The sequence below is a fragment of the Archocentrus centrarchus genome, chromosome 24, assembly GCF_007364275.1.
Source record: "Archocentrus centrarchus isolate MPI-CPG fArcCen1 chromosome 24, fArcCen1, whole genome shotgun sequence".
In the NCBI taxonomy this organism is placed as follows: Eukaryota; Metazoa; Chordata; class Actinopteri; order Cichliformes; family Cichlidae; genus Archocentrus; species Archocentrus centrarchus.
The window spans coordinates 16393409-16409584 of record NC_044369.1 but is presented as its reverse complement, the minus strand read 5'-3'; the positions used below and the strand labels follow the sequence as shown (position 1 = coordinate 16409584).

Genomic DNA, 16176 nt, shown 5'->3' with positions numbered 1-16176 from the left:
GCCCTATTGTAATTGCTTCGTTTATTATTATTATTATTTTTTTTTTTTTTTTTTTTTTTTTTTTTTTTATTATTCAGGCAAATGAATTGGCTTTTTGGGGGCTTTATCATATTCAAAAACTCATGAAACTTGGCACATGCGTCACACCTGGTGAAAATTTAAGTATTTTAATGGGCTCGGGCAAGGGCGCGCCCAAATGGCTCGCTAGCGCCCCCTAAACTGGAGCCCCACCGCTGTGTTTCACGTACATGAATGAAACTTCATACACATGTATATCATGTCCAGGCGCACAAAAAATCCTCTTGGAGCCATGCCCTAAACCCAACAGGAAGTCCGCTATTTCGAATTAATTATGCAAATTTGGCGATTTGCAGCCCTCACACTTTTTCTAATAACTCAGAGGTTTTAGACGTTATCATCTTCATATTTGGTTTGTCTAACCTACACCCCCAGGGGAATCTAAATCTCGAAAATGGTGAGTTTTTGCCAAGGGGGAGGGGTCCTTATGCCCCTTTGAACTTTGATCATTCGCCATGAAATTTTGATTGCCTCTCATTCATACCTACATGATCCAATGTGCATCAAACTTCTCCAGTAGGATGAGGGTGCCCCCCTGAACACATACATATGACAATATTTAATATCAGTCGCAGCGCCACCTAGTGGGAACAGGAAATGTCATATTTTACACTTGGAGGTCCAGCTCCAAGGTGGTTTAGCAGAACCATCTCAAATTTCACCTGGAAAGCCTTAAGAACTTGGACTTACTGTGTTTTCAAAACTGTGACTTTTTGACAAAAGGGCGTGACCCTTATGGGACGGCAAAGTTCGATGATTCGCCATGAACACAAAAATGGCTGTAACTCAAAGCCAACTTGCCCAATCTGGCTCAAACTTCAGTGGTGTGATAAGCATGCTGCCCTGAACACATTCATATGCATAAAGTCCATAAACGTTAGAGCGCCGCCTAGTGGCAGCTCGGAATATCTTAAAATAGCATGTTTTTTGAGTAGCCCCGGAGCTACGTTTTATCTACATGTATGAAAATGTACAGGCTCATGTAACATACTAAGACGTACAAAAAAGTCTCTTGGACCCATACCCCAAACCCTACAGGAAGTCGGCCATCTTCAATTGAAGGTGTCAATTTTTGCAATTTCCACGCCTGCTATTTGAACGAACTCGTCCTAGGGCATTTCACCCACTGACACCAAATTGGCTCCAGATCATCTACATAAGTAGCCCATCAAATATTGTGGAAATCTTTAAAAAATATTAAACGGCCTTGTCACACCAGGCCATTAAATTTGGCCTTTGTTTTTCTCCCTCACCACCAAAATTGTTTGTGCACTTGTTCGCACATGCTTTGTCTGATCAGGCTGAAAATTTAATCACTCATGTACACACCCAGGCTGAATCCATAACTACAGATTCAAGACTGTAGGCGCAATAGCGCCCCCTACAGAAGCAAATGAAAATTTGTATGACCGTCCACAGAATTAGTTTTGCTCTGAAATACATGAAATATCTTTCACCATTCCTTACAAAATCCTCATCTATTTGATAAGCCTCCTGCCCTGAACACATTGATATGCATAAAGTCCATAAACGTTAGAGCGCCCCCTACTGGCAGCTTTAAATATCATAATATACCATGTTTTTTAGCTAGCCCCTGAGTTACATTTTATCTACAGCTCTGAAATTTTGCACACTCATGTAACATCCTAAGACATACAAAAAAGTCTCTTGGAGCCATACTCCAAACCCTACAGGAAGTCCAGCATCTTCAATTGAAAGTGTCAATTTTTGTCAATTTTTGCCATTTTCAGGCCTGCTATTTGAATGAACTCCTCCTAGGGCATTTCACCCAGTGAGACCAAATTGGCTCCACATCATCTAGACAAACAGCCCATCAAATATTGTGGAAATCTTGACAAAATATTAAACGGTGTTGTCACACCAGGCCATTGAAGTTGGCTTTCATTTTTCTCAATGGCGACCAAAATTGTTTGGGCACGTGTTCGTACATGCTTTGCCCGATCTGCCTGAAAATGTAATCACTCATGTACACAGCCACTCTGAACCCATAACTATGGATTCAAGGCTATACGTAGCTGCAAGAGCGCCCCCTACAGAAGCAAATGAAATTTTGTATAGCATCCACAAACTTAGTTTCTCGGAAATGTATGAAAATGTGTTTCAACATTCTTGACATCATCCTGATCAAAACAGTCTATCAGACCCATGCCCTATTTTGCATGCTGGAGCCGTGACCCCACCCCCAAATATTCCATTGCGTCTATGCCGAGAGCAAAAGATATCTTTTCCTATAAAAGAATTCAACTTTCTTCAGACCTTCTGTACACCATCACGATCAAAAGACCTCCGAGTGCGGCACGGGTCGACGAGCGCCACGGGTCGACGCGCAGGGAGTGCGAGGGCCCGATATCACCGCTTGCGGTTTTAATTTTACATTGTATCACAGCACACTTCCAGTTTTTTTTTTCAAAGAGGAAAAAAATCAGTGGGTTGCTCCAACTGTTTCACTGTGGGACACACAATAGGTGATGGAAACTGGTGTGAGTAATACTGGAGATGATATACATTTTTTTTTTTTAGTAATAAGCACAACATTCAGTAATTTTTGGCTTAATAGAGACATTGCTGCTCCATACATGGCACAATTTTGACAATTCAGCTGAGCTCGGTGAGTTCAGATTGCTTCAGTTGCAGTCCTTTCAGATCAGCTGATCTCAGTGCCGGTTCAGCTGACACCTTTCTATCCAATTAGTAAATCTCATATATGGCACAATAATTAAGTTGCTTTAGTTTGCCACAGGTTGTTGCACAGTTGCTACACATCTAATTTTTCTTCCACTCATTACTGTATGTCCCCAAACTGCGGATTGATGCATCAATTTCTCACCTTCCTTAATGCTGTCCAGCATTGCATTAGTGTTTTTAATCAAATCACTTCAAACTTTTTTCCGAAATGGTAAAAGGTGTAACTGTGCATGCACAGTCAACAGGTATCAGACGCAGCCGGGATTATCACGGTTTCATTGAGCTCGCTCATTTCGTTTTTTTGATTAACTAACGGACCAATCAGACGCTGCGCTCCACTGACACTCCAAGGCGGGGCGGAGCATCACACCAGACCTTCTAAACGCTCATTGGACGCTCACCTCTAAGCCCATGACTCGCCAGCCAATCAGATACGTCAGTTGATCTGACGCGATTCCCGGCTGCAAACTGTATTCCCTTAATGTTCCGGTGCTGCTGCGCCTCAGCGACTCAAACATCTCATGGGGGGGGGCATCTCGTCTGTCTGCCAGAGTAACCGCTAAACACCTGAAGCATCATGGACATCCTGAAGTCGCTGGGCCATCCGGAGGAGATATTCAACCTGTTTAAATTCAAGATGGGAGGATGCAGAGCTGTCATGCCAAAGTTGGATTATGTGAGTAAAATCTATTAGAAAACACATGCTGAGGTCACATTTATAGATTTGACAGCAACCAAATGCAGGAAGAACGCGAGTCTGCATTTGTGTCAGCGATCAAGAAGCAGACAGTTCCTCTTTTCAGAGCATCATCGCAGAGAGGCTGCGCAGGAAAGCACAGAGCCATATTCACAAATAGATTTGCACACGCAGCTTGCAATGTACATCGCAGACCTAACGGACTGACCTACAGTTTTGCTCCTAATTGAGCCAGCGGAAAGAGACACGGCTAATTGGACTTTGTCAAATTAGATCTGTGCTCCGTGTTGCGCTCACACTGGCATAGAGATGACCACTGACGTGGGATTTACCTTACATAATGAGCTTGGAGCGTTTCACCAGTGGGGAGAGATGCTGTGCGCATGTTTGACGGATAATCCCACTGTTTTAACGCCAATGTGACCCAGAGAAATACGGAGCCTGCAGGCTGCACCATGGCAACGAGTCTTCATGCGGATTGGCATCATTATTTAAAAAAGCAGCAAAACTAAAGAGGCTCTTAACTTAAGATTAGGATTAAAGCACCGCAAAAACAAACCTGCAAAAGGGGAAACATACACCAAGACGACAGAGATGTTAGAGCTTACGTCTGCGATCTGTCAGATTATATTTAAAAGCCAAATTGTTGTGCAAAAAGCAGCACAATTGCAGATGTCTGATCACAAACGACGTAACCAGTAAAAGTCAGTTGTCTGTTTGTTTTCGGAACATTTAGATCACGGTTGTTTCATGTATTTTTGACCTGATTACTCTTTTCCCGCAGCATCTCAGACTTGCAGGTCACTGATTTTTATGTCGTTCAGTCAGTCTCCCACCAGATGTCAGCAAACACAGCTTTCATTATTTCTGCTTTTTTGTTTTGGTTGTTTTTTTAATCGGGGCGGGGTGCAAACCTGCTACAATTTGTTTTTCTACAATAATGCAGGCTTTACACTTTATACTTCAAGTCGCATTTGACTCACTATGACTGTTTGCTTATCGCACAGAGGCAACATGTCTAGTTGCATGCATGCATGCAGCTACAACTAGCAGTTAAAGTGCGTGCTTTCCTTTAAAAACAGTACACCGCGTTGAATAACACTTCTTCGGTGCAGTAAAGTGACCACGCTGCCTTTGCATGCAGGAAGCAGAGTAGGAAACTGAATTTCAGCTGGCGTTGTTTTGGGTAGAGGTGGGAGGAGTGCGCCTTGCTCATAACAGCAGATCTACAAACGCTGCGCACTGGCACTTCTCGGCCACAGCTCAAGGTTAAACTGTTTAAAGACCCGCGAGGCGCTTATTGAACTCCACGCAGCGTCCTCCACAGCGTAGTTCACCTCTCTTGTCCTCTACATGGACTTCACGTTTCAAACTTCCTCCCCGGGCGTGGCGTCAATATGGACAGTGTGTTTTCATAGCTGCGGGGTCGGTCTTGCTGTCGGTTTTTCGTATGGCCGGAGCCTGCTGCAAGTGCCCGCTCTCTCTGTCCGTGTTCAAGCGCTCTCTCTCGGTGGCGCCGCGGGGCTGCGGGTCCGCGCCACGCTTTCTCCTGCCGGGGTGTAGGCTCGGGGAGAGGGGCCTGCAGGAGGCCGCCCGACCCTCCAGCGCCCTCAGATCTGCAGGCTTCTACCGACAAACCGCTTTCCTCTGTCTCTCCTGCCAGGAGTCCATGAGTGAGAGTCTGCGGACCTGCTACCTGTACTTGAACCAAACCAGCCGGAGCTTTGCAGCTGTGATTCAGGCGCTGGACGGAGAGTTGAGGTGAGTAAACTTTACTGGGACTGGCTCAAGGTATGCACACGTGTGCATGCAAGTGTGTTTTCTTTGGAGCAAAACAAGAGGCGTTGTCTGAAACACTCCCCCTTTCACCACTTTGTTTGAAGCAGAGTTATTATATGTAATGTCATTTTTACATGTTTGTTTTGACTTTTTGCCTTTAATTCAGTTTTTCCAGAGTGTGTTTGCTCGTTTCAGTTTAGTTTTTATTGTTTGAAAATCATTAGTTTTTATTAGTTTCAGCTTAAGTTTTAGTCTTTTTTAAAAATTATTAAGTATGAGGACATATGCTTGAGGCAAGCTTTAGTATGGGTATTACAATAAAAACACAAACGTTTTGAAAGCAGTTGACTCAGTTTTTGAGACATCTAAAGTATCAGTAAACATGCCAAAGACTCGCCAGACAAGTTTTAACAATTTTTATAAACAAATGCAGAAACTCGCGCTATTTCCTCTATTTTTTTTAGTTCCTTTTTTAAACTTTTAGGTTTCCAAGTTCAAAAAGTTGTCATCTAGTTTAGTTTTAATTGAGTATAATAACTTTGGTCTGAAACATATTTCTGTGCAAAATTAAAAAAAAAAAAGTCACAATTTTGGAACTAATGTGGGAAGCTTACATCTTCTTGGAGTGGAGCCACGTGATTGTGTCCTGTTGGGATACTGCAAAAAAATCAGAAAGTTCACAAAAATACATATAAGATGTTTGTGTATGGAGGACCAAAAGTGCCAAAATGACATTTATAAATATATCATGGAATAACTAATTTAAGGTGTCATTAATTAATTAAAATCAGTTAATTTTAGGTAAAAACTATTTTAATTATTTCACTATTTAATTATTTATTTCATGGTTCCTGTGCTGCAGTGCACCATGAATTTATTTTATTTTTATCAACCTCACCCAACAAAGTCAGGGGGTGCCGTAATGCTGAGTGGTTAAAACCAATGCTTTGGTCTAGAGTCAATTCCTTCCTTCCATCCATCCACCCAATAGTTCGTACTTGGAAAGTACCCTCAGGAGTCCAGACTTCTGAGGATGGGACAGCTCACAGAGCGACAGCAGCAAACTCCATCAGCTCAGCTTCACTGTGCCATTTTCTGCCTTTTTACCCTTATAATTAAATATCGATCCAACCGTATCCAGTTCAGGGTTACAGTTGGGCTGGAGGCTGGACACTTACATTAACAGCTACAGCCAATTAAGAATCACCAATTAATACTTCAGACTGTGGGAGGAAGCCGGAGTACCTGAAGAGAACAGCACAGGGAGATCATGCAAACACACAGAGAAGCCACAGCCTGGATTCAAACCCAGGACCTTCTTGCTGTGAGGCGAGACAACCACACCGCTGTGCTGCCCCTCATGCTTAAACACACAGATCAGACATAATTGCCTGTGTTCTTTTAAAGTGTATATTTACATTTTCATAAGCACTTTGGCAAGATGAAATGTATCGTAGTGTATAAATGCTGGAGTTTTGAGGGGCGGCATGAGAATATAAAATACCCCTGTGCCGGCTTTTTGAGGTCACAGAGGTGAAGGCTGCCATCTATCTTTTCTTTTCTGCATTCATAGTTTATGATTAAGCAGTGTTAATAGGAAATCTAAAATAAATCTCTCTGATGCAGCCATGCAGAAGGAATTTTAGAGGAATCTTTTACATACGAATGCTCGACACGCCTGCTACTTTTATCATCGTGTAAATCGGCAGTTCTGTAAATCCTCCTTCCTGTGTTTGTGATCCAGACATGCAGTTTGCATTTTCTACCTGGTTCTGCGTGCGCTGGACACGGTGGAGGATGACATGACTATTCCTGTGGACAAGAAGGTGCCCATGCTGAATGACTTCCACACCTACCTGTACCAGGATGAGTGGTGCTTCACCGAGAGCCAGGAGAAAGATCGTCAGGTCCTGGAAGATTTCCCCACGGTCAGTAGGTTCAGCCTTGGCCAAATTAAGACTGTGAGCAATTAGTAACTGTAACTGTTGTCCTCTGAAACCAGATATCACTGGAATTCAGAAACCTTGCTCAGGAATACAGGGACGTCATCTCGGATATCTGCCACCATATGGGAGTGGGAATGGCTGAATTCCTTGAGAAGAAAGTGGGATCTATGAAGGAGTGGGACCAGGTAAATGTTATTCTCCCGTTAGTCATTTTTGGCAGCATAACGACCAAATAAATGACCACTTGGGGGGGGGCATAAAGAGTAAACTCTAAACTTATTGGAATAAAGACTCAAAAGAAATCAGTAGTGTGAGGGCAACATATTACAATGCAAATACAGTTTTAAAATCTTTCTTTGATTTGAAGGAAATGTGTCAGCCCTCTGACAGCAGGGATGTTATCAGAGGTTTGAAAGCCACAAACTGTTGACTCACTTCTACTGCTCAGGAACAGACGGTCATTTTAACGGGCACTTACAGTTTTACTGAATCATCTGAATCAAGTACTTCCATTTTTGTGCTGTATCTAAATGTTAAGACTGCAGAAAAATTTAGGTTCAGTATGTCCCTGACTAATAGCAATGTATAAATGTAAGGCCCCTTGAGTATTACAAATATCTGCGAGTGTTTAATAACAAGCCAGTATTTTGTAACTCTAAAAAGTGCTGCAGTGTGTTTTTGTTCTTCTGTTTTTGTGCAGTATTGTCACTATGTTGCTGGTCTGGTCGGCATTGGCCTGTCTCGGCTGTTCTCCGCGTCTCAGCTGGAGGACCCTGAAGTGGGGCGGGACACTGAACTTGCAAACTCCATGGGCCTGTTCCTCCAAAAGACTAACATCATCCGAGACTATCTAGAAGACACACAAGAGGGGCGTGCCTTCTGGCCGCAAGAGGTAGAAACTAAATCTTTTGTCTAATATCAGTGTGCCTGACCAGAGGCCTGAACTATGAAGCATGTTTAAAATGCCCGAGTCATCTTTCAGTTATCTGGGCTTGCTAACCCTAACTCTGGCAATCAGGCTAAGCAGCCACACGAAGGCGGTTATCAGCTCAATAAGTCAACCCAGGGCTTCCTAATCTAACTGTGACCATGTTCACATGAAAGGGGCAATCTTCCAGGAAATTTGATATTTTTCATTGAACTAAGTTGTCTGTACAATAATAAATACTTAATACTTAACACTACTTTTTATATTCTTAATATAACGTGTGGTTGTGAAAATAGTTTCTGTACAAAATGGCCTTTATACTGTGTAGTGTCTGTTTATTTATGCCCTAATGCCAGTGACCACTGTGGTCCTGCACATAGTGTTTTCAGGTTGTACACAAACCAGAGTCTTTAGTTTGTGTTGGCTACTGAAGGCCTGTCAGCCATTTCTAAGAGTCTGGTGCAAGCGTTCACTTAGACTCCAGGACAAACTGTTATTGGTCAAAGGTCACTGACATCAGAAAATACACTGCTGTGCAAAAGTCTTGAGCCACCTGTAATTTTGAAAAATTAAAAAAAAAATGAGCCAGATGTTTTTAAAATTTTTTTTTTTTTAAAGTGGTCTTGAGTGATGATTCTGCAGGGTTTTTGGAAGATCTATCTATCTATCTATCTATCTATCTATCTATCTATCTATCTATCCATCCATCCATCCATCCATCCATCCATCCATCCATCCATCCATCCATCCATCCATCCATCCATCCATCCATCCATCCATCCATCCATCCATCCATCCATCGTAGTGTGTCCTTAAAAATTTGAGGAAACTGGACAAGTGGAGGACAAAAGAAGAAGTGGCAGGCCTAAAAACAACAACAAACTATCTACAGCAGATGAACAGTATCTGAAAGTTATGTAATTAAGAAATAGGAAAATAATCCAGCAAACCCCGACACAGGACCTGAGAGATGTATCTGGCCCTTCAGTTGATCCATGTACTGTTCACTGAAGCATCATGAGAAAGTGGAAGGACGGGTGTCAAGAAGCCATTCTTAAGGAAAAGAAACAGGGAGGAAAGGCTGAGATATGCTGAATTACTGGACTGGACTGAAAATCAGTGGCAACAGGTCTGATGGAGTGATGAATCAAAAGTTTTGGTTCAATCATTGTTGTTGGGGTTGCCAGTGATGTTGGAGATCTTGTTGAAGTTATGAAAGCAGAAAAGTGCTATTAGATTGAAAGCTGGAGAGAATAACAGACAATGGATTGGTCTCCCCAGAGCCCGGACCTCAACATTACTGAAGCAGTGTGGGATCATCTTGACAGAGAACAGAACAAAAGTATCCTCAAATCAATGTTTGTACCAGATTTCAAGAAATTTGTTCAAGGCTTCTGAGAAGTATATAATGAACAGTGTCCAGCCAAAGTTGTTACCAGTACAGACAGACTAAACACTGTACTGCATGTGATGTTGTGTTTGCTGTGTGCAGGCTTGGAGCCAGTTTGCAGGCCGCCTCGAGGATTTGGCAAAGCCTGAGAAGCTGGAGTCGGCTCTGTCCTGTCTCAACATGCTGGTCACTGACGCTCTGCGGCACGTCCCGGATGTTATCGCTTACCTGTCCCGCCTGCGCAACCAGAGCGTCTTCAATTTCTGTGCCATTCCACAGGTAAAGGCTGTTTCATTAGGTCCACCAACCGTGATATTTGCACAAAGCTGAACTGAACAGCATGTCTGTGGAAAGTAAACATGTTTTGTTTCTGGATAAAAACAAACATTCTGTTCATGTCCTACAGTCTTACTAGGACAGGCTTTAATTTGATAATCATTTTACGTTTGCCAATCATGAAACTGACTTGAATATTTTATTAATTGTCCATATTTCTGTAGTTATATGGAAATGGTGAAAAATGTTCACTCGACAGGCAACAAATGTCCCGAAGAAATTCTGTGCACGTTTTATATAAACGATAGAAAATCTTGTGCTTGAAAAGGGACTCTAATGAATCATGAAAAATGATCCAGCTGTCATTCCTGTGTTGACCAGGTGATGGCAATAGCTACACTGTCAACGTGCTACAACAACCCCATGGTGTTTCAGGGAGTGGTGAAGATCCGAAAGGGGCAGGCAGTCACCCTCATGATGGAAGCTACCAACATGAGGGCTGTGCAAACAATTATCACCCAGTACAGCCAGGAGGTGGGTTATTTATTTATTTATTTTTAACGATATTTCTCTACTGCTTCTACTATAATGGTGCACTGAGTTCTCTCGCTCGCTCTTTCTCTATACAGATTTTACACAAGGTCTCCCTCGCTGACCCGTCTCGGGAAAAGACGCTGCACATCCTGGCTGTAATCCGTGAAAAGTCCGCTCTGTCGCAGTCCAGCCTCCGCTCCAGGACCCACCACCTGTCGCCCATGTACCTGTCTGCTGCGATGCTGCTCGCTGCCCTCAGCTGGCAGTACCTCAGCACTACTGCAGCACAGGCCCAGGGCACCAGTGACATGCAGGGACCTTGAACTCCTTTAACCCCCCACCTTTCCTGGGCCTATATATTAAAGAAGCTCCCGTGCCCACTCTGGAGCTCTGGTTTTCCTCTGATTAGAGGAATTTGCAGTTTTGCTGTGGCTGTTTCAGAACTGTGGACACATTAAGCTATGGTGGGGTTCTGGTAGCAGACTGGTGTCATCAAAGGATTTGATCTGTGGATAAATTATAAACACACAGTGGTGTGTGTGTGTGTGTGTTGGTATAGTTGCCATAAATGGTACACAGCAACAGTCCAGGGTGTTTTTTTTTTTTTTTTTTTTTAATTTTAAATATTTGTTCAGTTTATTTGAAATATTGTTGGATGAATTGTAATGATTCAGCATTTTCAAATATTTCAAAACACCAGTTAAATTAGCACATATGAAGGTGGTCTGTACTTTGGTTTCTGTTCAGTTTTCTTTTAGTCCTTTTCTCACATCAAATCAAACTAACTTCATGTTCCACTCATGGTTCCATAGCAGAAACACTAAAAAGTTTCAGTGGTGCATTTTAAAGCTTTGACAGCTTCCAGTCACAGAACTTTTTCACTCCTTTTCTGTGTGTTTCATTTTGTTTTTAAATATAAGGGAAAAAAAACAATTTTATGCAATACCAGGGTAGTTTGCTCACAGATGGAACTGTTTAAATAAATAAAGGAGAACGCAGATTATTGAACAGATGTATTTTCAGGTCTTTTTAGCATCAGCCAAAATAAAAACAATGCATACTGAGACTTAGGTAAGTGTCCTTAACACTGCTTTGGTGAGTAGAAAGGCTAGCGCAGGGTAACCTTGTACAGAACCAAAGGAGAGCTACAAACATTGCTATGTAATGTGACATTTTGATTTGTACATATTTGAAGAAATAAAGAGCATTATCCAGCCTGTGATGATCAGTCTGTGCTTTGGTTTGCACTGATTTAGATTTTATGTTTTTGATGCAGTACTTTGGTTTTGAAATATTTGTACTGTGTGTGTGTGTGGACAGGGGAAGTTCATACCTATTTTTTAAAAAAATTAAGAACCCAAAGGTTGAAACAAGTCAGCAACTTCTTATTGACAGATAATAGTTTTAAGAGCGCTGGTCAACCTTTGGAATGGCAGTTTTCTAGTCACCTGAGACTCATGCAGGTGTATTTATTACACTCACACATGATCCACAACTCGTGTTTTAAGAAGGAATAAGACGTTTTGTTGAGTCAGAGTGAAGAAGTGGCCCAAAGAAGATCTACTGAAACAGCCAACAGGTAAAAATCAAAACTTGGATTTGGGAGATTTGCTGTTTACTTGTATACATGTTAGGAGTTTTTTATGCATCTTTGTTGATATTTGTCTAATTAATTAAGCTAATTAATTTTTTAAAATTTTTTTTTGCTTGATTTAATGCAGATACACTAAATCTAGCTGCAATTGTGATTCATCTGATAGTAGGAACATTTTACTTCACTTGATCCAGAAAATCGTTTTAAGCTTGATTTCCCTCCTTATAGATTGGACTTAAAAGCAGATTTATCATAAATTATACATGTTACTTTTAAAGTCAATGTTAGATATATTTCAGAAAGGTAGTTTCTAATAACTACATTCACTGCAATTATACATTCTCCAGTTCCTATGTACAGAAACGCATTTGCAAAATTACTGTGTTAAATTCAAACATTTAATTTCACCTTAGAGGCATTATAACATAGAAATGACTAAATTTCCTTTGCCTTTTTCCCTTTCCTTGTGATGCACCTTTGTGCGTGTGTAAACCTTTTCACGGTCACTTTCTATAATCACTGATGTCTGACTGTTTTGCAGGATGCGTCCGCTGTTCCTCCTTTCCGTAGTGGTGATGGTGTCCATCGCCTGGGCGCACCCTCGCCTCCCCCTTCTCTCCTCAGAGATGGTTGACTTCATTAACAAAGCTAACACCACCTGGATGGTGAGCCCATTCAGTTTTCCTGGATGTTTCCACATCTTTAACAACTTGTTAGCAATGATTTCTGTACTCAAATTTCCTCTGCTTTCGCTCCAGGCCACCAAGAATTTCCAGAATGTTGATACCAGTCATATCAAACAGCTGTGTGGCACCATACTGAAAGGACCCAAGCTGCCAGAGATGTAGGTTTATAAGGTGGTTTGTACAGCTGGTCACATGTGACTGTCAGCAGGTTCAGCTCATCTGCAGTGATTCTGTCTTCTCTCTTGTTTAGGGTTCATAATATTGAAGGCATTAAACTTCCTGACAGCTTTGACGCACGCCAGCAGTGGCCCAACTGTGCCACAATCCAGCAGATCAGAGATCAAGGCTCCTGTGGGTCCTGTTGGGTATGACACATGAAGAAATAAAAAGACAAGATTTGAGGTGACAGGGAGGAGCATAAAAACAGTGTTCCCTGTTTGATTTTCCACAGGCCTTCGGGGCAGCTGAGGCAATATCTGACAGGTTGTGCATCCAAAGTGGTGGTAAGGTCTCTGTGGAGATCTCCGCTGAAGATCTGCTAACCTGCTGCGATGAATGTGGCATGGGGTGAGCATTAGTTAGGGGTACACATGAAGTTCAGGTAAGATGCTGGAAGACTTTAATTGGAGAAACAGTCATGGTTTATAATTACAATCTGCAAAAATTAACCACCCCAAAAAATTAAATGTGTGGATATCATCTTCCAAACGAGTGGAAGAGAATCACTGTGGACAGAGTAGGATTCAGCATTTTAGTTGCTTGACTCATAGTTTGCAAATGGTGTAAAACAGCTATTAGATAACACACAGTGTGCATCATGTGTTTTTGTGTGTGCTGTAGCTGTTTTGGTGGCTTTCCCTCTGCTGCTTGGGAATTCTGGGCAAACAAAGGACTCGTCACAGGAGGCTTGTATGACTCTGAAGTTGGTAAGTCCATTATAAACTTGCTGGATTCAGCCCATGCTGTTGCAGGTGTTGTTGCAGATGGACCGATGGTGACTGTGTGTTACAGGCTGCCGACCCTACACCATTGCTCCCTGTGAGCATCATGTGAATGGAAGTCGTCCTCCGTGTGGGAGTACAGAGACTCCTAAGTGTGTGCAGCAGTGCATTGATGGATACTCGCTGTCATATGTGAAGGACAAACATTTTGGTACAGAGATTTAAAAGAAACTCTTTAGCCTCCTAGAATAGATTGACTTTCTTGTTGCTATCCTTGACGTTTCCTGAATCTTCCTCTTCAGGTAAACGCACGTACAGCGTCCCATCTGAGCCGGAGCAGATCATGACGGAGTTGTACAAGAACGGGCCTGTGGAGGCAGCTTTCTCCGTTTATGCAGACTTTCTGCTGTATAAGAGCGGTGAGGCTTATGTTCTGCAGACTGTATGCACACAAATATCTTCTCTATATGAACATAAACATCTCCATACTGTAACTTAGGTAACACTTTATACTTTAGAATAGCTGTAGAGAAAATGTGTAATATTTAAAAGAGAAAAGACCTTCTTGTGTTGATGTAGGTGTGTATCAGCATGTGACAGGGGAGATGCTGGGTGGTCACGCCATTAAGATCCTGGGCTGGGGGGAGGAGAATGGGACGCCCTACTGGCTGGCTGCAAACTCGTGGAACACTGACTGGGGAGACGAAGGTATGAATGACAGCGTTCGTCACACAGTCAGTGACATGAAAGCCTTTGTTACACAGTGAGTGTTAATGCTGGCCAAAAACTGTGTCCTCCAATATTGTCTTCTTGCTTCAGGTTTCTTCAAGATCAAGCGTGGAAATGATGAATGTGGTATTGAGTCAGAGGTGGTTACAGGAATCCCGCTTAACTAGATGAAATGATCCTGGCAGCAGACAATCAAGAAATAAATCAACTAAGAAACATTAAACATGAGCTCCTATTTTAAGGCAGATTTTGACAGATTTCATGCAATAAAGAGGGAATAAATTGTTGTTCCTTGGTCTTTATTTTAAATTCTTTACAGCAATTTCCAGGTTTGTTTGCCACATACTTTTGCCACAGAGGCAAAAAAAAAAAAAATACAAAAAATTGTATCTGTTCAACAAATTATAGACCTACATGTAAAAAGATAGAGAAAGATGCTAAGAAATAGAAATGAGGCACAAGTGCATTTAAAAGCGTAGCATGGTAGGAAGAAATGGTACACACAAGAATGTGACAGACACTGGATACATTTTCAAGGCCATAGTTAAGATTACACAACACAAGGCTTGGAAAGGGGAGGGGAGAAAAATAAAAAGCTTTGGGTGAACTGTGACACAGAAAGCAACAACCTCTGACATAGTTCAGTTAAACTTTAGTCCAACTGTGCCATTGGCAGCAATGCAACCTTCGATACTTTATGACAGTACTGTGAATTTTTACCTATCTTTATAATTCACATACTGATCTGCAACAAATACAACAAACATTACACAACCTTAATTCCAAAAAAGTTGGGGTGTACATAAAAACAGAAGACAGTGATTTCCAAATTTCATCAAGCCACATTTTAATCACAGTGTAACAGAAAACACATCAACTCTTTAAACTGAAAAAAAGTACAATTTTAAGGTCAGTTTGAATTTGATGGCAGCAACACATCTAAAAAAAAAAATGTTGGGACAGGGCCATGTTTACCACTGTGTAGCATCCCCCTCTTCTTTTAACAAAGTCTGTAAGTGTCTGGGAACTGAGGAGAGCAGCTGCTGGATGTTTGGGAGACGAATGTTGTCCCATTCTTGTCTGTTATAGGATTCCAGCAGTCCTGGGCCTTTTTTGTCATATTTTTAGTTTCATGGTTTATCTTCTATTGTGAAGCCATGCTGTTGTTGCCTGTTGTTGATACAGTGCCGCCTGAGGGCCTGAAGATCACTGACATCCAATAATGATTTCCAAACTATTAATGTATGCCCTTTTCATACATTAATAGTCATGTTATTGACCTGTTGCTCATTAACCCAATTAGCTTCAAAATATTCCTCCAGCTGTTTCCTTTAAGTACAACTTACAGCCTTCTATTGCCCTGTCCCAACTGTCAAATTCAAAATGAACGTATATTTTTCATGAAACTGTAAAATGTCTCAGTCTGAAGATTTGACATTATTTCTATATTTTATTGTGAATAAAATATGGGTTTATGAGATTTTACAAATCACTGTGTTCTGTTTTCATTTACATTTTATATTTACATTTGAGCAAATTCATGTAATGGGGCCTGCAGGAATACTTTTATATGTACTGGCACATTTGGTGTAAAAAAACAAAAAAACAGGAAAATACGTGAGACTGGAAAGGAAGCCACAAAAAGCTTTTAAAGTGATTTGACAGCTGGACTCAGCAGAATTTGAGGGAATTGAGGGAAAGGTGGAATAAACAAGAGTAAGTGGAAGTTGATTGAAATGAAGTGGGCAGGAAAAGGAGAGACTCAGATCTGGACCCCCTGAACTAAACAACACACTGTTGAAATGTGGGCATAAAAAGGAGCAGTTAATGTGAATGCACTGCCAAAAATAAGAGGCAGAAATGATTTAGATATAATAGATATTTAAAAACCC

The 16176-nt window shown here is 41.6% G+C and overlaps 2 protein-coding genes across 3 annotated transcripts; both read left to right on the top strand.

Annotated features, from left to right (window-relative positions):
* The first annotated feature begins 3266 nt into the window (after positions 1 to 3266).
* On the top strand, positions 3267 to 11562 carry fdft1 (farnesyl-diphosphate farnesyltransferase 1). 2 transcript variants are annotated; one of them, XM_030721722.1, is made up of 8 exons: positions 3267 to 3460; positions 5145 to 5242; positions 7005 to 7188; positions 7263 to 7391; positions 7907 to 8098; positions 9627 to 9803; positions 10182 to 10334; positions 10430 to 11562. In XM_030721722.1, the coding sequence occupies exons 1-8, from the start codon at positions 3362 to 3364 to the stop codon at positions 10655 to 10657; spliced, it is 1260 nt and encodes a 419-aa protein (XP_030577582.1). In that variant the 5' UTR covers positions 3267 to 3361; the 3' UTR covers positions 10658 to 11562. The 2 variants fall into 2 exon arrangements, with proteins under 2 accessions (XP_030577582.1, XP_030577580.1); XM_030721720.1 differs by lacking the exon at positions 3267 to 3460 and having other exon boundaries at positions 4932 to 5242.
* Positions 11563 to 11852: 290 nt separating this feature from the next.
* ctsbb (cathepsin Bb) lies at positions 11853 to 14470 on the top strand. Its single transcript, XM_030721653.1, has 10 exons — positions 11853 to 11913; positions 12470 to 12593; positions 12687 to 12772; positions 12865 to 12979; positions 13066 to 13181; positions 13455 to 13540; positions 13626 to 13766; positions 13858 to 13974; positions 14135 to 14263; positions 14375 to 14470. Exons 2-10 carry the CDS (start codon positions 12471 to 12473, stop codon positions 14449 to 14451), a joined length of 990 nt encoding a protein of 329 aa, XP_030577513.1. The 5' UTR covers positions 11853 to 11913; position 12470; the 3' UTR covers positions 14452 to 14470.
* Positions 14471 to 16176: the final 1706 nt, after the last annotated feature.

Bases quoted from the DNA above. Each gene is read 5' to 3' on its own strand.
- fdft1 (XM_030721720.1), top strand. From the start codon at position 4,932: ATGGCCGGAGCCTGCTGCAAGTGCCCGCTCTCTCTGTCCGTGTTCAAG. The intron at 5,243-7,004 runs GTGAGTAAACTT...TTTGTGATCCAG, and splicing joins GCGCTGGACGGAGAGTTGAG to ACATGCAGTTTGCATTTTCT. The intron at 8,099-9,626 runs GTAGAAACTAAA...TGCTGTGTGCAG, and splicing joins GTGCCTTCTGGCCGCAAGAG to GCTTGGAGCCAGTTTGCAGG.
- ctsbb (XM_030721653.1), top strand. From the start codon at position 12,471: ATGCGTCCGCTGTTCCTCCTTTCCGTAGTGGTGATGGTGTCCATCGCC. The intron at 13,182-13,454 runs GTGAGCATTAGT...TGTGTGCTGTAG, and splicing joins TGCGATGAATGTGGCATGGG to CTGTTTTGGTGGCTTTCCCT. The intron at 13,975-14,134 runs GTGAGGCTTATG...GTGTTGATGTAG, and splicing joins CTTTCTGCTGTATAAGAGCG to GTGTGTATCAGCATGTGACA.